The 27,402-nt window shown below is 45.2% G+C and overlaps 1 protein-coding gene and 1 pseudogene across 10 annotated transcripts in view; both read left to right on the top strand.

The window, feature by feature from the left end:
* PRPSAP2 (phosphoribosyl pyrophosphate synthetase associated protein 2) overlaps positions 1–27,153 on the top strand; it is a 77,849-nt gene extending 50,696 nt beyond the window's left edge. For all 10 annotated transcript variants that reach the window (XM_003912436.4, XM_009189840.2, XM_009189838.4 and 7 more), the window contains 4 exons: positions 6,420–6,568; positions 21,870–21,940; positions 24,404–24,550; positions 26,420–27,153. In XM_003912436.4, the coding sequence (XP_003912485.1) occupies positions 6,420–6,568; positions 21,870–21,940; positions 24,404–24,550; positions 26,420–26,578 (526 nt within the window). In that variant the 3' untranslated portion in view covers positions 26,579–27,153. The remainder of the gene's footprint in view (positions 1–6,419; positions 6,569–21,869; positions 21,941–24,403; positions 24,551–26,419) is intronic.
* LOC103878687 lies at positions 3,678–4,327 on the top strand (annotated as a pseudogene).
* Positions 27,154–27,402: the final 249 nt, after the last annotated feature.

Below are 27,402 nucleotides of genomic sequence, written 5' to 3' on the forward strand. Positions count from 1 at the left end.
TGACCAGGCTGGTCTCAAACTCCTGACCTCAGGTGATCCACCCGCCTTGGCTTCCCAGGGTGCTGGGATTACAAGTGTGAGCCACCATACCTGGCCATGATTTTATTTATCTTAAGGGCATTGTGTTTTGTAGAGGTTGGTAGAATTGAAATATTATTCTAGGAACTGGCAAACCTCCACAGATCCCAGATGGAAAAGACTTCCTTAGAGGATAACTAATAGGTCAGTTATTTGGCACCAATTTTGTCTGCAAAGCCAATCTTGAATTTCAGGGAGGAACTAATAATCTATGTGATGCCAACTCTTTTGAAGACTCTGCCCCATTGTTCTGTCTGAAATTTTTTTCTCTTGAGAATTTTTTTTTTTTTTTTTTTGAGACGGAGTTTTGCTCTAGTTGCCCAGGCTGCTGATGGCACAATCTCAGCTCACCGCAACCTCCGCCTCTTGGGTTCAAGTGATTCTCCCTCCTCAGCCTCCCGAGTAGCTGGGATTACAGGCATGTGCCACCACACCCGGCTAATTTTTTTGTGTTTTTAGTAGAGACGGGGTTTCTCCATGTTGGTCAGGCTGGCCCCAAACTCCCAACCTCAGGTGAGGTCAGGCCTCGGCCTCCCAAAGTGCTAGGATTACAGGTGTGAGCCACTGCTCCTGGCCACTCTCTTGATAATTTTTTAAAAACGATTTTGATTTTTTTTGTAAGGACAAATTCAAAGTTATGTGAATACTAAATCTTAAATCTTGGGATATTTATCAAATGTTATTAAAATATTCCCTGTTTATGATGCTCCCTCTTTTCCCTAAGGACAAATATTCTGTCTTACACACACACACATAGATAAATATATTTTGCTGACTTTGCTGTTTTTGACCTGAACAGTCCTGCTCCCATGAAGGTTTATCATCTGTTTCTTGGAAATATAAATTAAATTCCTTATAGATAGGACCAGACCAATAAATGTTTACTTATGTGTGTCTGAGATTGTTTGTTTATTTGAGACAGGGTCTTTCTCTGTTGCCCAGGCAGGAGTGCAGTGGTGCAATTATAGCTCACTGCAGCCTTGACCTTCTGGGCCCAAGCGATTCTCCCACCTCAGCGCCCCAGTAGCTGGGACCACAGGCATGCACTACCATACCCAGCTGATTTTTTTTTTTTTTTTTGAGATGGAGTCTTGCTTTGTCCTCCAGGCTGGAGTGTGGTGGTGCAATCCAGTATCTGCCTACTGCAACCTCTGCCTCCCGGGTTCAAGCGATTCTCCTGCCTCAGCCTCCCGAGTAGCTGGGACTATAGGCGCGTCACCACACCCAGCTAATTTTTGTATTTTTAGTAAGAGATGGAGTTTCACCATGTTGGCCAGGATGGTCTCGATCTCTTGACCTTGCGATCTGCCCATCTCAGCCTCCCAAAGTGCTGGGATTACAGACGTGAGTCACTGTGCCCAGGCCAGCCAATTTTTTTATTTTTATAGAGTCGAGGTCTCCCTATGTTGCCCAGGCTGGTCTCAAACCCCTGGGCTCAAGCCATTCTCCTGCCTTCATCTCGAAGTGCTGGGATTACAGGTGTGAGCCATCACCCAGCTTCAAAAAGTATCTTGAAAAATAGAATGATTTAAGCATGAATTTTTTGTTTGTTCATTTTTCAGTAGAGATGGGGTTTCACCATGTTGGCCAGGCTGGTCTTGAACTCTTTGTCCCAAGTGATCTGCCCGTCTCAGCCTCCCAAAGTGCTGGGATTACAGGCGTGAGCTGCCGTGCCCAGCCAAATTTAAATTTTTTGAAATAATTGCTAACACTGTAGCAAAGCTTTCCTTAGTTGTGTAGTGCATACAGGAAACCTGGTTGATGTGAAATTTCTAACAGCTCATAAGAGTCTACATACTGATAGTATTTAGTATTTTCTAGTGCCCTGCTCTTCACATGTCATGTAAATGCCTTGGCTGTATCTAGTATAGATAGTACTAGTGGGATTCAGTATAACCCCTGATTGTTTGTTTGTTTTTAGTAATTCTTGTGAGCAGTTAGATAAGAACTTGTTTTGAATTTTTGGTGCTGATAAGCCAAGACTGCGAGAACTTGTTGGATTCTTAAACACTTGAACATTTACCATGCATTAGGTGTTGAGGATGGAAGAAAGAGTAAGACTCAGCATGGCCCCCAGGAATCAGGTCCAGTGAGGGATGCTCTGTGGCCAGGGACCTAATGAGATAAAGTATAAGGTGGTAAGGAGGAGGGAATAGGTTAAAAGTAAAAATACGGAAAAATAATATACTGTGATAACATTAGTTCTTAAAAAAAAAAAAAAAAGCTGGAGTGGCTGTATTAATATCAGACAAATCAGAGCAAATAATTTTGCCACGGTTGAAGAAGGTCTTTTCCTTATGATAAAGGGGTCAGTTTTTCAAGAGGACAAAACAGTTCTAAACATTTATAAACTAAATGACAGCATTTCAAAGCATATGAAGCAAACACTGATAACTGCATATATCCATAATGATAGTCAGTGATTCCATTATTCTTCTCTTAGTAATTGATAGAATAAGGAGACTGAAAATCATTAAGGATGCGGGAGACTTGAACAACCCTGTCAGCCTGCTGGATCTGACTGACAGTCATAGCACACCATCCAGGGAGAGCAGAATGTATGTTCTTTTTTAGTATAAACACTTACAAAGATCATATTCTTGTGAGCCATAAAATAAGCCCCAAATTTAAAATTATGCAAGCCATACAAAATATATTCTCTGACCACACTGGAATTAAGAATAATTCTAATAACAGAAGTATCTTTGGAAATGTCCTGAATATTTAGTAACTAAATAACATACTTTTAGGTAACCCATAGGTCAAAGAAGAAGTCAAAAGTGAAATTACAAAGTATTTAGAACCAAATGAAAATGAAGACACAGCACAATGGCTCACGCCTGTAATCCCAGCACTTTGGGAGACCAAGGCCGGCAGATTACCTGAGGTCAGGAGTTCAAGACCAGCCTGGCCAACATGATGAAACCCTGTCTCTACTAAAAATACAAAATTAGCCGGGCGTGGTGGCACACATGGGAGGCTGAGACAGGAGAAATCACTTGATCCGGAGGCAGAGGCTGCAGCGAGCCGAGATCACACCACCGCACTAGCCAAGATCATGCCACTGCTCTTCAGCCTGGGCGACAGAGCAAGACTCCATCTCAAAAACAAAACAAAACAAAAAAAGCCAGCTGCAGAGGGAAGGAGCTCCTGCAAGAGGCCACGGAGCCAGCGGATGGGAGGCCTTGAAGCCAGCGACAACCCACTCAGCCGAGCTGCTGCTTTTGCGTCGCGCCAAGGACACTCATGAGGACCATGATACTTCCACTGAGAATGCAGATGAGTCCAACCATGACCCTCAGTTTGAGCCAATAGTTTCTCTTCCTGAGCAAGAAATTAAAATGCTGGGGGGACCAGGCGCGGTGGCTCAAGCCTGTAATCCCAGCACTTTGGGAGGCCGAGATGGGCGGATCATGAGGTCAGGAGATTGAGACTATCCTGGCTAACTCAGTGAAACCCTGTCTCTACTAAAAAAAAAAATACAAAAAACTAGCTGGGCGAGGTGGCGGGCGTCTGTAGTCCCAGCTACTCGGGCGACAGAGGCAAGACTCCGTCTCAAAAAAAAAAAAAAAAAAAAAAAAATGCTGGGGGAAGATGAAGAAAAACTTTTAAAAATGTGAACGAAACTGTTCTGATTTGCCTCAGAGAAGGATCTCCCAGAATGGAAGGAGTGAGGCATCAGCGACATCAAGCTCCTGAAGCACAAGGAGAAAGGGACCATCCACCTCCTCATGCAGAGGGACAAGACCCTGAAGATCTGTGCTAACCACTACTTCACGCTGATGATGGAGCTGAAGCTCAACGTGGGTAGTGACCATGCCTGGGTCTGGAACACCCATGCCAGCTTTGCCAACAAGTGCGCCAAGCCAGAGCTGCTGGCCATCCGCTTCCTGAATGTTGAGAAAGCACAGAAATTCAAAACAAAGTTTGAAGAATGCAAGAAAAAGATCAGAGAGAAAAGAAAGGATCAGGCAAAAATGATCATGCTGAAAAAGTGGCAGAAGAGCTAAAAGCTCTTTCAGTGGAGGAGGAGACCAAGGAGGATACTGAGGGAGAAGCAATAAATCATCTTATTTTATTTCCTTTTCCTCCCTTTCCTTTCCTTTTCAAATTTTACCCTGCTCCTTTTCCTCCCTTTCCTTTCCTTTTCAAATTTTACCCTGCTCCTCCTTTCGGTTTGTTTTTATTCTGTTTCATTTTTACAAGGGATGTTATATAAAGAACTGAATTCAACATTCAAAAAAAAAAAGATTAAAACATCAATCAATGAAATAGAAAACAAAAACCAGAAAAAAACTAAAAAGCTGACTCTTTGAGACAATCAATAAAATTGATAAACCTTTATCCAGACTGGTTAGGAGAAAACAAGACACAAATTACCATACTACTGTACCAAGTGTTGATGAAGATGTGGAGGAACTGAATCTCTGATGCTCTGCTCATGGGCCTGTAATATGGTATAACCACTTTGGAAAACAGTATGGCCTTTTTTTTTTTTTGAGATGGAGTCTTGCTCTGTCACCCAGGCTGGAGTGCAGTGGCACTATCTCCACTCACTGCAAGCTCTGCCTCCTGGGTTCACGCCATTCTCCTGCCTCAGCTTCCTGAGTAGCTGGAATTGCAGGTGCCCACCACCACGCCTGGCTAATTTTTTTGTATTTTTTTAGTAGAGACAGGGTTTCACTGTGTTAGCCAGGATGGTCTCAATCTCCTGACTTCGTGTTCCACCTGCCTCGGCCTCCCAAAGTGCTGGGATTACAGGCATGAGCCACCGTGCCCAGCCTGTGTGGCCTTTTTATAAAGAATTAAATATACACCTACTATATGATCCAGCCATTCCACTCTTAGGAATTTATCAGGAGATAAGAAAGCATGTGGCTGGCCGCGTAATTCCAACACTTTGGGAGGCCAAGGTGGGCAGATCACCTGAGGTCAGGAGTTAAAGACCAGCCTGGCCAACACGACAAAACCCCGTCTCTACAAAAAATATGAAAATTAGCCAGGCGTGGTGGCATGTGCCTATAATCCCAGCTACTTGGGAGGCTGAGGCAGGAGAATCGCGTGAACCTGGGAAGTGGAGGTTCACGCCACTGCACTCCAGCCTAGGCAACAGAGTTAGACTCTGTCTCAAAAAAAAAAAAAAAAGAAAGAAAGAAAACATGTGCCCATACAGAGATCTGTGTATGAATGTTCACAGCAGCTTTGTGACAACCAAAAACTAGAAACAACCGGAAAACTCAGCAATACATAAATGGATACACTGTGATCTATTCACACAGCAGAATATTACTCAGCAATGAAAGGGAATGAACTATTGATATGTTATTCCATGGATGAATCTCCAAAACATGCTGCGTAAAATAAGACAAAATGGCCATGTAGTCACACCTGTAATCCCAGCACTTGGGGAGGTCGAGGTGGGCGGATCACTTGAGGTCAAGAGTTTGAGACCAGTCTGGCCAACGTGGTAAAACCCCATCTCTACTAAAAATACAAAAATTAGCCAGATGTGGTGGTGCATGACTGTAGTTCCAGCTATTTGAGAGGCTGAGGCCGGAGAATCACTTGAGCCCGGGAGGCAGAGGTTGCAGTGAGCTGAGAAATCCCGCCACTGCACTCCAGTCTGGGCAACAGAGCAATACTCCATCTTTAAAAAAAAAAAAAAAAGACAAAAAAAGCAACTTTATGATTTCACTTACATGAAATTCTAGATAGGTGAAACTATGGTGACAGAAAGCAGATCAGCCGTTGCCTGGGGCCGGAAGGAAAAATCACTAAGGAGCATAAGGAGACGCTTGTGGTGATAACGTTCCTTGTCTTGATTGTGCTGATGCTTATGTGGGCACATACAGCCTTCAGAGCTCATGAAATTATATACTTTAGATACACACAGTTTCTTGTATCTCAGTTTTACCCCCCTAAAACTATTAAGAAATTTGTGCTTAATACTTTGGTGAGCATTTTATGCCCTTTGCCCCATGTAGTTGGTTCTCACTGGTAGTTAGGCAGAGGCAGCTAGAATTAGCAGCTTCAGGTGAGACAGAGCTGAGCGGAGGTTCCTTCACTCAGTCAGGCTCTCCCGGCCGGTGGCTTGTTAAGCCTGGTCTGTTAGACCAGGCCAGGCCGCTGCCCTTCTTTGGTGCTGCCGCCAAGGGAAGTGTTTGGCATGTGGGGTCTCTACAGTTAGTCCTGGGTCCTAGTGTGAGGCTGTTTTATTCTCTTTTCTTTATTCCTTTGGGAGACAACATTCTACTTATGTTCTCTTAATGTTTTGTCCCCTAAGCATTAGCAGAACCCAGGGCTGCATGAGTTTTGAGTTTGTGTCTGGTGTTTTCTCTCAGGGCACAGTCTTTTGCTGAGCGCCTGCGCCTGGGAATTGCAGTGATTCATGGAGAGGCGCAGGATGCCGAGTCGGACTTGGTGGATGGACGGCATTCCCCACCCATGGTCAGAAGTGTGGCTGCCATCCACCCCAGCCTGGAGATCCCCAGTAAGTGTGCTGCTGCCTCTTTCCCATTTTGCTCTGATTTTAAGGCTGACTAAACTCTTGTGTGTGTGGTTTTTTCCCTCATTCTTCATTTTTTTTTAAGTTGCCAAAAACTGATTAACACCTTTCTTGGCCGGATAGTTGCGAATGCACTTCTGATTACCTTGTAAATTGCAGGGCCCTTTAGAAGCAGTCTGTCCTTCTTTGCAAGACCTGTGAAAATGTTTGGACTATTGAGACAGTTACGATGCTTCAGGGAAGTCCATTCATTCATTCAGCAGTATATCCTAGAGTGTAGCTGAACATAAGCAAGAAGCTTTTTTATGTACAAAGTTATTGACTGTGATACTGTTTTTAATGCAAAATATTAGAAAGGTTTAAATGATTTACCAGAGGGTAGAGCTTGGTAAATTATATTGTGTCAGTACAGCTAATTATGCAGTCCTTTGAAATAATCAAGACTATCTGGAAACGAGAAAAATATATGGAATATATATGAACAAGGCAGAATACAAGATTGTATACCTATTTGTCTTAGTTCAGGCTGCTATGACGAAATACCTTAGACTGGGTAATATAAACAACAGAAATTTATTGCTTACAGTTCTAGAGGCTGTGAAGGGCAAGATAAAGGCGCCAGCACTGACCTCGTGATGGGCTGGGCACGGCAGCTCACGCCTGTAATTCCATCACTTTGGCAGACCAAGGCAGGTGGATCACCTGAGGTCAGGAGTTCCATACCAGCCTAATCAACATGGAGAAACCCCGTCTCTACTAAAAATACAAAATTAGCTGAGCATGGTGGCGCATGCCTGTAATCCCAGCTTCTCAGGAGGCTGAGGCAGGAGAATCGCTTGAACCCAGGAGACGGAGGTTGCAGTGAGCCGAGATCACACCATTGCACTCCGGCCTGGGCAACAAAAGCGAAACTCCGTCTCAAAAAAAAAATGATAAAGGCACCAGCAGATTTGGTGTCCATTGAGGGCCTGTTCCTCGCAGATAGTACCTTCTTGCTGCATCCTCATATGGTGGAGAAAGGTGGAAGACTCCCTCAAGCCCTTGTCTCTGACAAGGGCACTGACACCCTTTGTAGAGCAGAGTCCTAACAAACTAGTCACCTCCTAAAAGCCCTACCTCTTAATACCACCACAGTGGGTTCCAACATGAATGTGGAGGGACACAAAAATTCCGACATAGCATTTTGCCCCCGCCCCTCAAAATTCATGTTCACCTTACATGCAAAATACATTCATTCTATCCTAATAGCCCCCAAAATGTTAACTCCGGGTAAGTCTTAACTTAGTTTCAGTATCACCTCAAAAGTCTGAAGTCCAGAGTCCCATCTAAATATCATCTAAATCAAATATGGGTAAGACTTCAGCTCTGGGATTCACTCTGAGGCACATTTCTCTCGGGCTGTGAGCCTGTGAAATCAAACAGGTTGTATGCTTCCAAAGTGCAATGATGGGACAGACATTGGATAGACATTCCCATTCCAAAAAGGAGAAGTGAGGCCCGGTATGGTGGTTCACACTTGTAGTCCCAGTGTTTTGGGTGGCCAAGGTGGGTGGGTTGCTTGAGACCAGGAGTTCAAGACCAAAAGGGAGAAGTAGGAAGAAAGAAGTGACAGGAAAACCCAACCAGACAAACAACATTAAATCTTAAGGCTTAAGAATAATTTTTGACTCAAAGCCCCACCTTCCACAAAAACTAGGGCAGGGGTTGGTCCTGCAAAGCTCTAGATGGCCCCACTCCCACAGCTTTGCTGGGAGCAGCCCATGCAGCAGCTCTCAGTCATTGGAGTCTCATGTCTGCATCTCTCAGGCTGGAGTTGCATGCTAGTGGTTCTACCAGTCTTGGGTCTTGGGGTGGCCCTGCCCCCATGACTCCACTGAGCTTTGCCCTAGTGAGGGCTCTCTGGTGGCCCTGCCCGTGACAGTTCTCTGCTTGGGCCCTGGCATTCTTTGGGGCATCCTTTGAAGTCTGGGTAGAGATAGGTGTGCCCCCACAGCTCATTCACTCTGTGCACTGTGGAGATGGCACTGCACGGACACCACTGTGGTTTCTTGCCTGTGCCTTCCAGAGGGGTGGCCCGAGCCATAGTTGGGCCTGCTTGAGCTACAGCTGGAGTGGGTAAGGAACACTCTGGAATGTGGGAAGTGGAACCTTGAAATCGTTCTGCCCCCAAGACCCCGGCATTCTGGGCTTATGATGAGATGGGCAGCCACAAAGATCTCAGAAATGCCTTTGGGGTCATTGCTTTACTGTCTTGATGAATAGCATCGGGTTCTTTTATTTATTTATTTATTTATTTATTTATTTATTTATTTATTTATTTATTTATTTGAGACAAGTTCTCATCCCGTCACCCAGGCTAGAGTGCAGTGGTGTGATCGTGGCTCATTGCAGCCTCACCTCCTGGGCTCAAGCAGTCCTCCCACTTCAGCCTCATGAGTAGCTGGCACTACAGGCACTTGCCACCACACCTGGCTAATTTTTGTGTTTTTTGTAGAGACAAAGTTTTACCATGTTGCCCAGGCTGGTCTTGAACTCCTGAGCTCAAGTGATCCACCCGCCTCAGCTTCCCAAAGTACTTAAGGTGTGAGCCGCTACTCCTGGCCATCTGGCTTCTTTCTATCCATACTAATCTCCTTATCAAATGTTTGCTTGGTGGCTGGGTGCGGTGGCTCACACCTGTAATCCCAGCACATTGGGAGGCCAAGACAGGCGGATCACGAGGTCAGGAGATCAAGACCAGCCTGGCCAGCATGGTGAAACCCCATCTCTACTAAAAACATAAAAATTAGCTGGGCATGGTGGTGCGTGCCATAAATCCCAACTACTCGGGAGGCTGAGGCAGGAGAATCGCTTGAACCAGGGAGTCAGAGGTTGCAGTGCGCCGAGATCCAAGATTGTGCCACCGTACTCCAGCCTGGTGACAGAGTGAGACAACATCTCAAAGACAGATCTTGATCTGTCTTCCAAGCTGGAGTGCAGTGGTGAGATCAGAGCTCACTGCAGCCTCGACTTCCAGGGCCCAAGCCATTCTGCTACCTCAGCCTCCCAAGTAGCTGGGACTATAGATGTGTGCCACCAGGCCTGGCTAATTTATTTTATTTTATTTTTATTTTTTTTGTAGAGATGGAATCTTGCTTTGTTGCCTAGACTGGTCACAAACTCTTGAGCTCAAGCAATCCTCCTTCCTTGGCCTCCCAAACTGTTGGAATTATAGGCCTGAGCCATTTCATCCAGGCTTGCTTTTACATTCTTTCTTTTTTCTTTTTTTTTTTTTTTTTTTGAGATGGTGTCTCGCTCTTTCACCCAGGCTGGAGTGCACTGGCACGATCTCAGCTCCGCCTCCCAGGTTCATGCCATTCTCCTGCCTCACCCTCCCGAGTAGCTGGGACTACAGGCGCCCGCCACCATGCCCGGCTAATTTTTTGTATTTTTAGTAGAAACAGGGTTTCACCGTGTTAGCCAGGATGGTCTCAATCTCCTGACCTCGTGATCCACCCGTCTCGGCCTCCCAAAGTGCTGGGATTACAGGCGTGAGCCACTGCACCCGGCCTCTTTTACATTCTTTACAAGATGGCCAGGCTGGAATATTTGGAAATGTATTTTCAAAATATTTAAGTTCTACTTCCCCTTTGATGATAAATCTCATCTTTAATTCATCTTCTTGGATTTTAGTATAAGCAGTCAAAAGCAGCCATGCACCCTCTTTTGCCAAAGATTCTATTTCACTGCCCTTTTTTTTTTTGAGATGAAGTCTCACTCTGTCACCCAGGCTGGAGTGCAGTGGTGCAATCTCGGCTCACTGCAACCTCTGGCTCCTGGGTTCAAACAATTCTTGTGCCTCAGCCTCCCGAGTAGGTGGGACTACAGGCACACACCACCACGCCTGGCTCATTTTTGTATTTTTAATAGAGATGACATTTCACCGTGTTGGCCAGGTTGGTCTCAAAACTCCTGACCTCAAGTGGTCTGCCTGCCTCGACTTCCCAAAGTGCTGGGATTACAGACATGAGCCACCACACCTGACCTCTTTTTTTTTTTTTTTTTTTTTGAGACAGTGTTTTACTCTCTTGCCCAGGCTGGAGTGCAGTGGTGTGATCACGGCTCACAGCAGCAGCCTCCTGGGCTCAATTGATCCTCCCACCTTAGCCTCCCAAGTAGCTGGGACTGCAGGCGTGTGCCACCATGTCTGGCTAATTTTTGTGTTTTATGTAGAGATGGGGTTTTGCCATGTTGCCCAGGTCGGTTTTGAACTCTTGGGCTCAAGGGATCCTTCCACCTCAGCCTCCCAAAGTGCTGAAATTACAGGTGTGAGCCACCATGACCAGCCTACTATCTGTTTTTCTACTAGCATTGTGATCATGACCACTTAGATCATTTCTAAGAAGATTGAGGCTTTCTTTACAGCTGTTCTCTTCTTCTGAGCCTGTCTTAGTCTGTTTTGTGTTGCTATAACAGACTACCTAAGACTGGGTATTCTATAAAGAAGACACATTTATTTAGCTCATAGTTCTTCAGGCTGGGAAGTTAAAGAGTGTAGCATCACATCTGGCAGTTTCCGGTGAGGGCCACACACTAGGTTGAAACATGGTGGAGAAGAAAAGTGAGCAGGCGGGTGCAGAGAGATCACATGGCAAGAGACGAAATGAGAGAGTCTGGGAAGCCAAACTCGTTTTTGTAATAACTTGCTCTCATGGGAACTAAGTGCCCTGAGAGCAAGAACTCACCCCCATAGGAAGGCATTAATCCATTCATGAAAGATCTGCCTCTGTGACCCAAACATCTCCCACTAGGCGCCACTTCTCAATAGTGCATACTGGGGATCAAATTTTTTCTTTTTCTTTTTTTTTTTTTTTTGAGACGGAGTCTTGCTCCATTACCCAGGCTGGAGTGCAGTGGCGTGATTTTGGCTCACTGCAACCTCGCCTCCCAGGGTTCAAGAAATTCTCCTGCCTCAGCCTCCTGAGTAGCTAAGACTACAGGTGCCCGCTGCCACACCCGGCTACTTTTTTGTATTTTTAGTAGAGATGGGGTTTCACCTTGTTGCCCAGGCTGGTTGTGAACTCCTGAGCTCAGGCAATCCACCCACCTCAGCCTCCCAAAGTGCTGGGATTACAGGTGTGAGCCACTGCACCTGGCCCAAATTTTTAACATAAGTTTTGGTGGAGACAAAGTAGATCCAAACTATAGCAGAGCCCTCACCAGAGCTCCCCTTTACAGTCTGTACGTAGCAATACAGTCTTTTTCTAGCCTTTTCCTCTTCTAGCCTCTACCCATTACCCAGTTCCAAAGCCACTCCTGCATTGGTAAGTATTTGATACCGTAGCAACTCACTTCTCAGTACCAATTTCTGTCTTAGTTTGTTAAGGCTGTTATAACAAAATACCTTAGACTTGGTAATTTTTTTTTTTTTTTTTTCTTGAGATGGAGTTTCGCTCTTGTTGCCCAGGCTGGATTGCAATGACGCGATCTTGGCTCACCACAACCTCCACCTCCCGAGTTCAAGCGATTCTCCTGCCTCAGCCTCCTAAGTAGCTGGGATTACAGGCATGCGCCACCACGCCTGGCTAATTTTTGTATTTTTAGTAGAGACGGAGTTTCTCCATCATGGTCAGGCCGGTCACTAACCCCCGACTTCAGGTGATCTGTCCACCTCAGCCTCCCAAAGTGCTGGGATTACAGGCATGAGCCACCGCACCCAGCCACACTAGGTAATTTATAAACAACAGAAATTCATTGCTCACAGTTCTGGAGGCTGGGAAGTCCTGGATCAAGGCACCAACAGATTGGTGTCAGGGGAGGGCTCACTCTGCTCCTGAGGTGGCACCTTGTTGCTGTGTCCTCACATGGTGGAAGGAGCAAGGCAGCTCTCTGTAAGGGCACTAATCCTGTTCATGAAGGCAGAGGCCTTGAGACTTAATCATTTCCCAAAGGCCTCAGCTGTTAATACTATCACATTGGGTATTAGGTTCCAAAATAGCGTTTTGAGAGGACACCATCTTTAGACCACAGCACTCTCTTTGTCTATGCAAGGACCAGGAGGGAATATGAAGAATGAATGTAGCTGGGTTGGGGTGGTAGTTATGTATGAATTTGTTTTTGTGTTTAAGAAACTTCTCCATGCCTTAATAACATCTTCTCAAAAAAAAAAAAAAAAAAAAGCCGCCTTCGAGGTGTTGGGGAGGAACCCTAACCCCCTACTCTCATAGATTCAGTGTTTGGTGGCATATGGACTAAACTGTCAAAAGACAGATGAGGAAGAGGAAAGACAGTTTAACCACATACATACAGATGTGTGTGATGAAACTCTTTTGTGTGAGTCACAAAAATGTGACTCAAAGAAGTGGTTAGAATGTGGGGCTTATATAGTATCTTAATAGGGGAACAGGAGGGGCAGAAAAGGCCTGTGTGGGAAAACAGATGACTTCCTTTTTTTTTTTTTTTTTCTTTTGAAATGCTCTTTTGCCCAGCCTGGAGTGCAGTGGCGCAATTATGGCTCACTGCAACCCCTGCCTCCCAGGTTCAGGCGATTCTCCTGCCTCAGCCTCCCAGGTAGCTGGGACTACCGGTACGTCCACCATGCCCAGGTAATTTTTGTATTTTGTTTTGTTTGTTTGTAGAGATGGGGTTTCACCATGTTGGCCAGGCTGGTCTCAAACTCCTGACCTCAAGTGATTCGCCGGCCTCAGCCTCCCAAAGTGCTGGGATTACAGGCGCCCGGCCCAGATGACTTCTTAATAGGGGAAGAAGAGGAGGGAGGGGACTGATGGGAAGTGGGTGCTGAGGAGAATAGATGGGGGGGAGGCTAGTTTTTGACAGCATCTGTTTAGGTGTGGTCTGGACTTCTTCTAGTCTTAAGCGATAAGAGTCAGTCTTCCCTGGTGTTCCCAGGGAGGGGATTTATCACAGTTGAGTTCTTTTGAGTAATTTTTGAGGCTCTGCTTTTCAGCATATAAGGGACTTCAGGAACTCAAATGCTTTCAGCTCAAAATAATTTTTAGGTCACAGAGGTATGTTCTGGACTGTCAGGTTTTTGCCTTGCCTAGGAGTTTGCTCATTTATAAATAGAGAAAAAAAAAAAAAAAACAGAGAAGGAACTAGTGTGGCTGGGATAGCCATGAAGAAGCTGGAATTCCAGCTGTACTTTGTAGATTGCAGCTGAGGTAGAAATGGAAGGCCATCTGGGCAGGGATTAAATCTCCTGAGGGGTGGGGGACTGAGCTTGAGTTTGCGTCTGGCTCCATCACTTATCGGCTGTATGTCCTTGGGCCTGTTGCTTTTCTAAAAAAGAGCGACAACAAGAGGCCGTCCTCAGAGTTGACCCATGAGATAGGCCAAGATGGTGGAGAGCCCAGGACGAGCCCTCAGGACCCAGCGCTGCCTGCCTTATGTGAGTGAGATAGGACTGCAGTGATGAGATGTTCAGTGATGGGCCATGGTGTGGCCAGGAAGACACTAACTTGACTACCAGGAGGCCCCAGAAGGGAGGAGATGGACTAAGATAGCAGTATCTGCGCGGAGCCGACCGAGGAGGACTTTGAATACCAGTAAATACACTCGCGTCCTAGGTGGCGGCCAGCAAAGGCTCTTGATCTAGGCCATTTAGTGTTCAGCAGGCCAGGCCTGCATCTGTGTTTGGGATAGGTTGCATGGAAGAGAAGCTGGAAGTGCAGAGGCCAGATCCGGGAGGCTGATGAAGTTGAGCAGGCACATGGGAGGGGAGCTTGATCTCTTGGGCTGTGCTGTCTAGCCGAGTGGCCACCGACTACGTGTGGCTCCTGCACACTGGGAATGGGGTGGGGAGGAGTGGGAGTGTGAAGGACACACACCCCTAATCTGAAAACCTTATTGTAAATATCTCATTAGTGAAGTTGTATTGATTCTGTGTTAAAATGGTAATATTTTGATATATTGAATCAAATCAAACATGTTATTAAAATTAATTTTACCTTTTTTTGTGCTTTTGTAATGTGGCTACTAGAAAATCTAAAATTGCTTATGTGGCTTACATTCGTCACTGTGTATTTCTGTTACGCATTGTTGCTCTAGGGGGTGGTAGCAAAGGGAGTGAAAGGGACAGAGCACTTTGAGAAATGTTAAAAAGACGACGGGAGGGAGGCCAGGTACATTGGTGCACTCCGTTAATCCCAGCACTTTGGAAGGCTGATGTGGAAGATTTGCTTGAGCCCAGGAGTTTGAGACCAGCCTGGGCAACATAGCACAACCCCATTTCTACAAAAAGTTTAAAAATTATCTAGGTGACTGGGTACGGTGGCTCACGCCTGTAATCCCAGCACTTTGGGAGGCCGAGGCGGGTGGATCATGAGGTCAGGAGTTCGAGACCAACCTGACCAACATGGTGAAACCCTGTCTCTACTAAAAATATAAAAATTAGCTGTTTTTGGTGGCGCGTGCCTGTAATCCCAGCCACTCAGGAGGATGAGTCAGGAGAATCACTTGAACCCAGGAGGCGGAGGTTGCAGTGAGCTGAGATTGTGCCACTGCACTCCAGCCTGGGCAATAGAGTGAGACTACCTCTCAAAAATAAATAAATAAATAAAATAAGCCAGGCATAGTGGTGTGCCTGTAATCCCAGCTACTTGAGAGTGAGGTGAAAGGATCACTTGAACCCAGGAAGTCGAGGCTGCAGTGAGCCATGATGGTGCCACTGCACTCCAGCCTGGGTGACAGAGTGAAACCCTGTCTCTAAAAAAGATGGCAGGAGGGAATGAACATTTTTAATGTTTTAGTCTCCAGTACAGCCCTTTTAATTGAGTGATGATTTTCCATTTTATAGATAAACAGGGTCAGAAAGAGCAAGCAACTTCCCTGCAGTCACATAGTGACAAGCTGGACTTGTCTGACTAAAACCTGTGCTTTTGCTACTGTGCTCGTGGGTCTCTTGGACTTAGTGATGGGGATTTAAGGAGGAGAAAGGCAGGAGATAGAGCCAGGGTTCAGGATTTGGGGCTGGGAAGGTGTTAATAAAGTGTTTGGCTCAGGGCCTCAAAGCCTTTTGCTTGTGTGTGCATTTCTCACAGCCTCACATGCCCAGGCTGTTGGTGCTGGGGATTAGGCCTGGGGCTGCTGCTCCCTTTTAGAATTCTTGCCTGGCCTCAGAGGGGCCTGTATCTAGGAACCTCAGCAGAACCCTGCAAGGGCTGGCTGGGACCATTGGTGAGATGTGCCATGCCCAGGAGGCATGGACGAATATATGTTCCTTTTCAGTCCTGCAAGCGTGTGGGCTGTGATGAGGAACGCGTTGGCAGTCTTTAGATGAACGCTGCTCCTTTGGAACTTGCTGGATGTTAGCTTTCGGTGTGGCCTTAGGGAGTGGACTCTGGACTGCAGACACTGAACTAGAGGTTTCCCATTTGGAAATGAGGTCTTGGGACTGGATGATCTCTATGTTCTTTCTAATATTTCTTTTTTTTTTTTTTTTTTTTTTTGAGACGGAGTCTCACTCTGTCACCCAGGCTGGAGTGCAGTGGTGCAATCTTGGCTCACTGCAAGCTCCGCCTCCTGGGTTCACGCCATTCTCCTGCCTCAGCCTCCAGAGTAGCTGGGACTATAGGTGCTCGCCAGTACACCTGGCTAATTTTTTGTATTCTTTAGTAGAGACGGGGTTTCACTGTGTTAGCCAGGATGGTCTCGATCTCCCGACCTCGTGATCCGCCCGCCTTGGCCTCCCAAAGTGCTGGGTTTACAGGCGTGAGCCACCGCGCCCAGCAATATTTCTTTACTCATGTGATCTTTATGTTTCATTCATAATTTTAATTATAATGTTTCTAAGTTTATGTTTTGACTCAAGTAGTGATCATTACAGGCCGTCTTTGGGAATGCAGAATTCTAGTTTCACAGATCCTAAATATTGGATTGTTTTTATACATTTCATGATTTGACACCCTACATAGAATGGTTTTTTAAGGTACTAGCAAATAATATATGAAGGGAAAAGAAAGCATTCTTCCTGCAGCATCTCGAATATAAAGATTTTGTTATTTAGTATTAGATTCTAAAAATTATTTTGTATCCTCTGGATTTCTTTTTTTTTTTGAGACGGAGTCTCGCCTGCCACCCAGGCTGGAGTGCAGTGGCCAGACTTCGCTCACTGCAAGCTCTGGTTCCCCGGGTTCACGCCATTCTCCTGCCTCAGCCTCCTGAGTAGCTGGGACTACAGGCCTGCCACCTCACCGGGCTAGTTTTTGTATTTTAGTAGAGACAGGGTTTCACCGTTGTCAGCCAGATACCCTGACCTCCTGACCTTGTGATCCTCCCCGCCTCGCCTCCCAAAGTGCTGGGATTACAGGCTTGAGCCACCGCTGGCCTCGTGCCTCTGATTTCTTATAGATAAACCGTCGCCAAATGTCCTTCATCCATGTCGAAGCTAAATAATAATTAGTGCTTGATCTCACTATTCAAAGACACACCACTTTAATTTGGTGAGCCTCCTTTTAGTTTTTCATAGAGCTGTGATGCATGCTTACTGCATAATTGTGCATGTTGCTGCCTCCTCCTCCCAGCTTCCTGATGTGTCGTCTCAGGTCATCAGAAACTTCCAAAAGAAACAGCAATTTCTTTTTTTTTTTTTTCCTTTGAGACTGGGTCTCACTTTGTCACCCAGGCTGGAGTGCAGTGGCACAATCACGGCTCACTGTAGCCTTGACCTCCCAGGCTCAAACGATTTGTCTACTTCAGCCTCTTGTAAACAGCATTTTTATGGCTGTCTAATAACCCATCATATGAATATGGCTTAGATTGCCCAACTACAGCCTAATTTGGGGTTTTTATGTTTTCTTCTGTTCTTTGCCCCTATAATGTGGCAGTGAATATAGCCAAAACATTTTTCTGTATCATCAAGAGTCAGATGGGCATAACACGGTGAAACCCCTTCCTCATAAAAAATGCAATATGCAGGCGGTATGCCAGGTCTCATACTGGAGGTTGAGGCAGGAGAATGGAATTGGCAGCGTAAAGCAGCCGAGATTGCCACCGCACTCCAGCCCGGGCTTACTCAGCGAGACTTCTGTCTCACAAAAAAAATAAAAATAAAAATAAAACACTTTTCCCACACTTTGGCTTATTTCATTTCAAGCTTCTAAAAGTGAGATTAATGAGTCAGAAGGCATGACTATAAGGCTTTTTGTCAAATTGATTTCCTAAAGGGCAATTCATTATACTTTTTTTTTTTTTTTTTTTTTTGAGACGGAGTCTGGCTCTGTCACCCGGCTGGAGTGCAGTGGCCGGATCTCAGCTCACTGCAAGTTCTCCGGTTTTTACTTATTCTTCCTGCCTCAGCCTCCCTAAGTAGTTGGGACTATATATACCAAGGTTTTTGTATTTTTAGTAGAGACGGGGTTTCACCGTGTTCGCCAGGATGGTCTCGATCTCCTGACCTCGTGATCCGCCCGTCTCGGCCTCCCAAAGTGCTGGGATTACAGGCTTGAGCCACCGCGCCCGGCCCATTATACTTTTTCACCGCCATTGAGGTCAAGTGTCCTGGGAGTAGGAGTGTTGAACATGTAGAAAGTCACTTCAGTTCTGGAATTTATCTTGCTTTGCTTTGTTTTGTTATACTTTTTTGTCCTCTCCTGATGCTCACCTAGGGTCACACATTGCCTCTGGTTGTCATATGTCTTTCGTCTCTTTCAATCTAGAGCAGGGGTTCTCAATTAGGGAGTGGGCATTGGTCTCCTAGAGGACATTTGGAAATGTCTGGAGATAGTTTTGATTGTCACAACCAAGGGGGTGGCTACTGGCATCTAGTGATTAGAGGCCAAGCATGCTGCTAAACTTCTCACAGTACACAGGGTGTTCCCTTGCAGCATAAATATATCTGGCCCAAGACGTAAGCAGCTGAAAAGCCCCGATCTAGAACAGTCCTTTCACTTCCAGCCTGGGCGACAGAGCGAGACTCCATCTCAAAAAAAATAAAAGAAAATTGAAGTCAAAGTCATATAACATAGAATTAACCATTTTAAAGTATAAAATTTACTGCCTTTGGCCAGGCGTGGTGGCTTATGCCTGTAATCCCAGCACTTTGGGAGGCCAAGGAGGGCGGATCACAAGGTCAGGAGAGCGAGACCATCCTGGCTAACACGGTGAAACCCCGTCTCTACTAAAAATACAAAAAATTAGCCGGGCGTGGTGGTGCGCGCCTGTAGTCCCAGCTACTCAGAGGCTGAGGCAGGAGAATGGCGTGAACCAGGGAGGCGGAGCTTGCAGCGAGCCGAGATCGCGCCACTGCACTCCAGCCTGGGCGACAAAGTGAGAGTCCGTCTCAAAAAAAAAAATTTACTGCCTTTCAGTATATTCACAGTTTTGTGCAGTTACCATTTCTTTCTAGTTTCAAAACTTCTCATTACCCCAGAAGAACACCCTGCACCCATTAAGTAGTTTCCCCATGCCCCCTTCCCCCAACCCCTGGCAACCACTCATCTCCATTCTCTTTCTGTGGATGTTTGCCTACTCTGGACATTTCATATAAATGGAATCATATAACGTGGGCTTTTGTATTGGGCTTCTTTCTCTGAGCATGTTTTGAGGTTCATCCATGGGACAGCACGTGTCAGTACTTCATTGCTTTTGATGGCTGGATAATATTTCATTGTCAGCATTTGATAGGAATTTGGGTTGTTTCCACTTTTAGCTATGCTGCTCCGTACATTCATGTATGAGTTTCTGTGTGGATAGATGGTTCATTTCTCATGGTCTATACCTGGGATCAGAATTGCTGGATCTTTTGGTGTATGTTTAACTTTTTGAGGAACTGCCAGCCTTTTCTCACAGCAGCTACACCATTTTATATTCCTACCAGTAATGTACAAAGGTTCCAGTTTCTCCACATCCTTATCAACACTTATTTTCTACTTTTTTTATTGTAGTCAGCCCAGTGGGCATAAAGTGGCATCTCATTATGATTTTGATAAACATTTCCCTAATGACTACTGATTTCATTTGTATATCTTCTTTGGAGAAATATCTATTGAAATCCTTTGCCCGTTTTTGAACTAGGTTTGTCTTTTTATTGTTGAATTATAAAAGTTATTTATATATTTTGCCATATATATAAGTGTATATATATATAATTTTTTATTTTTTTATTTTTATTTTTTTTTTTTGAGACAGGGCCTCGCTGTCTCACCCAGGCTGGAGTGCAGTGGTGCAGTTGTGGCTCACTGGAGCCTTGACCTCCCGAGTTCAAGTGATCCTCTCACCTCAGCGCCCCCAAGTAGCTGGGACTACTGGCATGCACCACCATGCCTTGCTAACTTTTGTATTTTTTGTAGAGACAGAGTTTCGCCATGTTGCTGAGGCTGGTCTCAAACTTCTGAGCTCAGGCAGGCAATCTGTCCGGCTCAGGCAGGCAATCTGTCCGCCTCAGCCTCCCAAAGTGCTGGAATTACAGGCGTGAGCCACCATGCCCAGCCTACTTTATATATTTTGGACACTAGACTCTTACCGGATACATGATATGCAAATATTTTCTGCCATTCTATAGGTTATTTACTTTTTTATATTTATTTATTTATTTATTTTGAGATGGTGTCTTGCTCTGTTGCTCAGGCTGGAATGCAATGGCACAGCTCCTCTCACTGCAACCTCCACCTCCTGGTTTTAAGCGATTCTCCTGCCTCAGCCTCCCAAGTAGCTGGGATTACAGGTATTACTGCTGCACCACTGCCATCCACCATGATACTGGATATGCTAGCAAGGGTAATTAGGCAAGAAAACAAAATGAAAGGCATCCAGATCAGAAAGGAAAAGTAAAACTATCTCTATTAGCAGATGACATGATCCTACCAGGCGCGCCACCATGCCTGGCTAATTTTTGTATTTTTAGTAGAGACAGGGGTTTCACCATGTCGGCCAGGCTGGTCTCAAACTCTTGACCTCGTGATCTGCCCACCTCGGCCTCCCAAAGTGCTGGGATTGTAGCCATGAGCCACCGTGCCCAGACCTCTTTTTTATTTATTTTTTATTGAGACAGGATCTCACTGTGTCACTCAGGCTGGAGTGCAATAGCATGATCTTTGCTAAGTGCAGCCTTGGAACCTCCCAGGCTCAAGTGACCCTCTTGCCTCAGCCTTCTGAGTAGCTGTGACTACAGGTGCACACCACCATGCCTGGGTAATTAAAAAAAGAAATTTATAGAGATGGGGTCTCACTGTGTTGCCCAGGATGGTCTTGAACTCCTGAGCCCAAGCAATCCTGTCTCCTCAGCCTCCCAAAGTGCTGGAATTATAGGTGCGAGTCACCACGCCCAGCCACAAAAGATTTTAATTTTGATTAAGTCCAATTTACATTTTTGTTGCTTTTCGGTATAATACCTAAGAATTCTATTTTCTTTCTTTCCTTTTTTTTTTTTTTTTTTTCTTTTTTATTTTTTTGAGACAAGGTCTTGCCATGTTGCCCAGGCTGGGCTGCAGTGGCATGATCTTGGCTCACTGCAACCCCCACCTCCCAGGCTCGAGTGATCCTCCCACTTCAGCCCTCCGAGTAGCTGGGACTACAGGCATGTGCCACCACCAAACCTGGCTAATTTCTGTATTTTTTTTGTAGAGATGGTGTTTCACTGTGTTGCCCAGGCTGGTCTCAAACTCCTGGGCTCAAGAGATCCACCCAGCTCGGCCTCCCAAAGTGCTGGGATTACAGGTGTGAGCCACCGCTCCTGGCCAAGAATCCTATTTTCTTAAATTTCTTTCAGTGATGATTTGTAGTTTTCACAAGTCCTTGGTTAAATTTATTCCTAGTATTTTATTCTTTTGCCTCCTTTTGTAAATGGAATTGCTTTCTTAATCCCCTCTTTTGATTGTTCAATGCTGCTGTGTAGCAACTGATTTTGTCTGTTGATTTTGTACTTGGCAACTTGACTGAATTCGTATTTTAACTTCGGTGGGTGTATTTGTGGATTCTTGGGGATTTTCAGTAGGTAGGATCATGTCATCTGCTAATAGAGGTGGTTTTACTTTTCCTTTCTGATCTGGATGCCTTTCATTTTGTTTTCTTGCCTAATTACCCTTGCTAGCATATCCAGTATCACGGTGGATGGCAGTGGTGCAGCAGGCATCCTTGTCTTGTTCCTGATCTTAGGGGAAAGCTTTTGACCTTGGGCCATAAAGTGTCAAGTCAGCTGTGGGTTTTTGTAGTTGCCCTTTATCAGATTGAGGAAATTCCCTTCTATTCCTAGTTGGTTGAATGTTTTTATCTTGAGATATTAACTTATTTAAAATTTTGTTTTACTTTTTAATATAAAAACTTTGGTGTGTGTGTGTTTTATTCCAACCAGTGCTGATTCCTAAAGAAAAGCCCCCAATCACAGTTGTGGGTGATGTTGGAGGAAGGATTGCCATCATCGTGGTATGTAGACCTCTTTTATTATTTTAATTCTAGTATTTGCCGTTGTTATTCTGTTGATTGATTGATGACTTGATTGATTGATTTTGTGAGTCTTGCTGTCACCCAGGCTGGATTGCAGTGGTGTGTTTTCGGCTCACTGCAACTTCTGCCTCCCAGGTTCAAACGATTCTCTTACCTCAGCCTCCCAAGTAGCTGGAATTACAGGTGCCTGCCACCATGCTTGCCTAATTTTTGTATTTTTAGTAGAGATAGGGTTTCACCATGTTGGCCAGGCTGGTCTCGAGCTCCTGACCTCGTGATCTGCCCGCCTTGGCCTCCCAAAGTGCTGGGATTACAGGCGTGAGCCACTGCACCTGGCCGCCACTGCATTTAAAAAACAAAAAAAACTTTTTATTTTGAAGTAATTATAGATCCACAGGAAGTACGGGGAAATACACAGGGACCTCCTGTGTATTCATTGCCCAGCATCCTCCATCTTGCTTAACTATGGTACAATAACACAGCCTGGAAATTCTCAGTGCCACAGCCACAGAGGCCCTTCAGACAGCACCAGTTGTGCATGCAGTGTATATGTGTGTGTGTGTGTGTGTGTGTGTGTGCAGTCTTATCATGGGTAGCTTTGTGGAACCACCACCACAGTCAGGACACAGAATTGCTCCTTCACTGCAGGGCACCCTCATGCTTTCCTTCATAGCTACACCCACATCCTTCCCACCCAATCTGCAACCCCTGCTGTCTTTGTCCATTTTGTGCTGCTGTAACATGTAAGACTAGGTTGTTTATACAGAATAGAAGAAATTTATTCTCTAACAGCTCTAGAGGCTGGATGTCCAAATCATGGCACCAGCATTTGGTCTGGTGAGGGCCTTCTTGCTGCGTCCTCACATGGCAGAAGGACAAAAAGGAATGAACTTGTCTTCAGAAGGGCAGGAAAGAGGCGAACCCACTCCCACAAGCCTTTTTATAGCGACATGAATCCATTCCTCACAGCAGAGCCCTCACAACCTGAACACTTCCCCAAAAACCCCACCTCCCAACACTGTTGCACTGGGGAATACGTTTCCAACACATGAATTTTGGAGACACAAAAACATTCAAGCCATAGCACTGGCAACCCATGATCTGTCCTCTGTATTTCTAATTATTATTTCAAGAATGTCATATAAATGGAATCTATGGTTTATAACCTTTTGAGTTTTGGTTAACCTGCCATGATTACCCTGAGATCCATCCAGTTTGTTTTGTATATAAATATTTTATTCCTTCTTATTGCTGGGCAGTATCCCATGGCATAGAGGTACCAGAGTTTATTTGTTGAAGGATATTTGGATGATTTCCAGGTTGGAGCTATTATACATAAAACTCACTATGTACATTCATGTATGGGTTTTTGTGTGAACAGAGTTTTGATTTCTCTGGGGTAATTGCACTTATAAATGCAGTTGTTGGTTTGCATGGTAGTTGCAAATATAGTCTTATAAGAGACTGTCAAACTGTTTGCCAAGGTGGCTGTACCATTTTACTAGTAGTACTTTTTAAGTGTGTGTGTGTGTGTGTATTTTTGAGGGGGTATGGTCTGGGTCTGCTGCCCAGGTTGGAGTGCAGTGGCTTGATCACAGCTCACTGCAACTTCCACCCCATGGGCTCAAGCAATCCTCCTGCCTCAGCCTCCCAAGTAGCTAGGACTACAGGTACGTACCACCATGCCTGGCTAGTTTTTGTTTTTGTAGAGACTGGGTTTCACCATGTTGCTCAGGCTGGTCTTGAACGCTTGAGCTCAAGCAATCCTCCCACCTCAGCCTCCCAAAGTGCTGAGACTACAGATGCGAGCCACCACGCCTAGCCTTTATATGTATATTTTTGATCATAGTAACTTCAGTATGCAATAAAAGAGTAGAAACCACTGAACTGGATATTTTATTATTAAAAACAATAATCATTATTATTTTTTCCATTATAATAACATGTAAAAAACATATTTCCCATATGCTCAGTGGAGAAAATTTGGAAATAAGGAAGGTAGCAAGAAGCAGCAAGGGGAAAGAGGCAACCATAATTCTATTACCCAGAGTCGAAAACATCTTTTAACACTTTTTCTGTGCATTAAAAACAAAAAAAGAAAATCATATCTCCATCATTTCTGGTGCGATCTGCATTGTGACAGCACAGTGTTGGCCAGTTATGGTTCAGAAAACAGTGCTACCCCTGGGAGCCTGGAGTGTGGTGGGAGATAGCCCGAATAGTGAGTGGCAGGTGCTGTGCAGGAGGAGGCTCGTGTGAAAGTCCTGGAGGGATGCCATGGGGCACGGTGATGGGGACGTGGGGCTGTGCTGTCTGCACAAGGCCAAATGGAAGAGCAGATTTTTTGCAATAAATGTAGGCAGACCCTTTTTTTCCCCTGGTTGTCTAACCTATTATTGTAGAAGTGCTCATATACATTCTTTTCCATCTGTGCTTTGACAGGATGACATCATTGATGACGTCGACAGCTTTCTTGCTGCAGCAGAGACCCTGAAGGAAAGAGGTGCATATAAGATCTTTGTGATGGCAACTCATGGCTTGTTGTCTTCTGACGCCCCCCGGCTGATTGAAGAGTCTGCCATTGATGAGGTAACAGGGTCTGGGTGTGTTCGTGAGGACAGCTGCCTGGGCTTCTGGCACATCATGATCTTTAGTTACAGAGAGTAGGGACAAGACTGAGATTGTGGTTAAGAAAGGAATCAAGGGCTGGGCATGGTGGTTTATGCCTGTAATCCCAGCACTTTGGGAGGCTGAGACAGGCGGATTACCTGAGGTCAGGAGCCGGAGACTAGCCAACAGGGGGAAATCCCCTCTCTACTAAAAATACAAAAATTAGCCTTGCATGGTGGCGGGCACCTGTAATCCCAGCTACTTGGGAGGCTGAGGCAAGAGAATCGCTTGAACCCAGGGGGCAGTGGCTGCAGTGAGCCGAGATTGTGCCACTGCACTCTAGCCTGGACAACAGAATGAGACTCTGTCTCAAAGTAAATAAATAAATAATAATAATAGTAATGTATACAACTCATTAGTTTTTAGAATGCTTGGAGTTAGGCCGGGCGCGGTGGCTCAAGCCTGTAATCCCAGCACTTTGGGAGGCCGAGACGGGTGGATCACGAGGTCAGGAGATCGAGACCATCCTGGCTAACACGGTGAAACCCCGACTCTACTAAAAAATACAAAAAACTAGCCGGGCGAGGTGGCGGGCGCCTGTAATCCCAGCTACTCAGGAGGCTGAGGCAGGAGAATGGCGGGAACCCGGGAGGCGGAGCTTGCAGTGAGCTGAGATCCGGCCACAGCACTCCAGCCTGGGCGACAGAGCGAGACTCCGTCTCAAAAAAAAAAAAAAAAAAAAGAATGCTTGGAGTCGTGCAGTCATTACCATAGTTGATTTTAGAACATTTTCTTCTCCCTAGAGAGGAACACCATACCCATTAGCAGTCACTTCACATTTTCTCTCACTGCCATTAGTCCCTGGCAACCACTAATCTGCTTTCTGTCGCTCTAGATTTGTCTGTTCTGGACATTTCTTATCAATGAGATTACACAATGTGTGGTCTTTTGTGCTGGCTTCCTTCACTCAACATAATATTTTCAAGGTTCATCCATGTTGTAGCATGAATCAGTACTTCATTCCATTTTATGATCAAAGAATACTCTCTTACATGGATAGTCCACATTTTGTCTCTCTTTTCATATTTCATGTCGATAGAAATTTTTTCCGCTTTTTAACTTATGCATGGTGCTGCAGTAAACATTTGTGTACAGGTTTTTGTGTAGACATCTGTTTTCCCTTCTCTTGGATGCGTACCTAGGTTTAGTACTGCTGGGTCGTACAGTAACTTCATGTTGAAACTTTCAAGGAGCTGCCAGACTGTTTTTCAAAGCAGCCGCACCATTTTACATTCCTACAGCAGTGAGTGGGGGGTTCCAGTTTCTCTGCACGCCTCCAATACTTGTTATTATCTTTTTTTGCCATACCTGTCCTAGTGGGTGTGAGGTTATCAAATCTTAACCTAAGAAACACAGGCTGGGTGCAGTGGCTCACGCTTGTAATCCCAGCACTTTGGGAGGCTGAGGCGGGTGGATCACGAGGTCAGGAGATCGAGACCATCCTGGCGAACATGGTAAAACCCTGTCTCTATTCAAAACACAAAAAAATTAGCTGGGCATGGTGGCGGGCGCCTGTAGTCCCAGCTACTTGGGAGGCCGAGGCAGGAGAATGGCATGAACCTGGGAGGCGGAGCTTGTAGTGAGCCGAGATGGCGTCACCGCACTCCAGCCTGGGTGACAGAGCAAGACTCCATCTAAAAAAAAAAATTGAAACATTGACTTGAGACATAGATCCACTGTTTTCCCGTCATAGCGAGCCTCAGATTTGAGAAGCTATCACATTTCTAGACTAAACCATGAAGCTACTTGGCTTTGTGATGCTCTGGTTTTTTTTCTCTTGCTTCACAGGTAGTGGTCACTAATACAATTCCACATGAAGTCCAGAAGCTCCAGTGCCCCAAGATTAAAACTGTGGATATCAGCATGATCCTTTCAGAGGCGATCCGTCGGATCCACAATGGGGAGTCCATGTCCTACCTTTTCAGAAACATAGGCTTAGATGACTGAACAGCTTTCCTTTAGGAAAACTCCCGAGGGCCAAACTGGAAACATAAGAGTGACTGCTTGGTGGGATAGATTTCACAGGAACCGTCATGTTTATTCCTCCCTCTCCCCTGTAACCTCTCTTCTTGTTGATTCCTATGAAGATAGACCAACTTTTTATGTCGGTTTAGGTGTTCGTGAGTTTGGGGAGCCATTTTTATAAAAGAAAAACTTTATTCTCCTCTTTTGAAAAGGTAAGACCTTGTTTTAGTTTTAACTGTTTAAAAAATAACACTTGGAATAAGATTTGTAAGCTCACAAAGTCTTTTTCTGAAGTTGCTTGAGCCAAGTGCTTAAAAAGTTAATAAAATAAAATGATCTGTATGATACCTGCAGTTGAAAAGCCAAAAAGATTATACTGTCAAGTCCAGTAAATGACATTTTTAGAGATGCTTTTGTAGACAAGCATATGGAATATGTGATTGTATTTATTTTCCGCAACTAAAAAAGGAATAAAAACTTGTGTTTGTGTGTTTTTCTAAAACTTTGTGTTTTGGCAATCGTTTTATAACTAAAATAAAATGAAAGCTGAATCTACACACTGTGAATGTTGAAATGTTTATCAGCTTGTTTTCTCTTCTGCAGCATTGTGCGGGGATGCAGTAGCCTCCCAGAGATGTGTAATATTCTCTGTTCTGACAATTTGTCCAAGGCCCTGAAAGTTCCCGACGTGTTGTCATTTGACTGAGGAGGGAGAGGAGTTGGAATCTCAGGATGCAAGGCCGCAGGCAGCAGGGGAACCAGTGAGCACCATCTGCCATTGGTCTTGGTGTGGCTTTGCCTCTCTT

Source organism: Papio anubis, chromosome 17 (genome assembly GCF_008728515.1).
Source record: "Papio anubis isolate 15944 chromosome 17, Panubis1.0, whole genome shotgun sequence".
In the NCBI taxonomy this organism is placed as follows: Eukaryota; Metazoa; Chordata; class Mammalia; order Primates; family Cercopithecidae; genus Papio; species Papio anubis.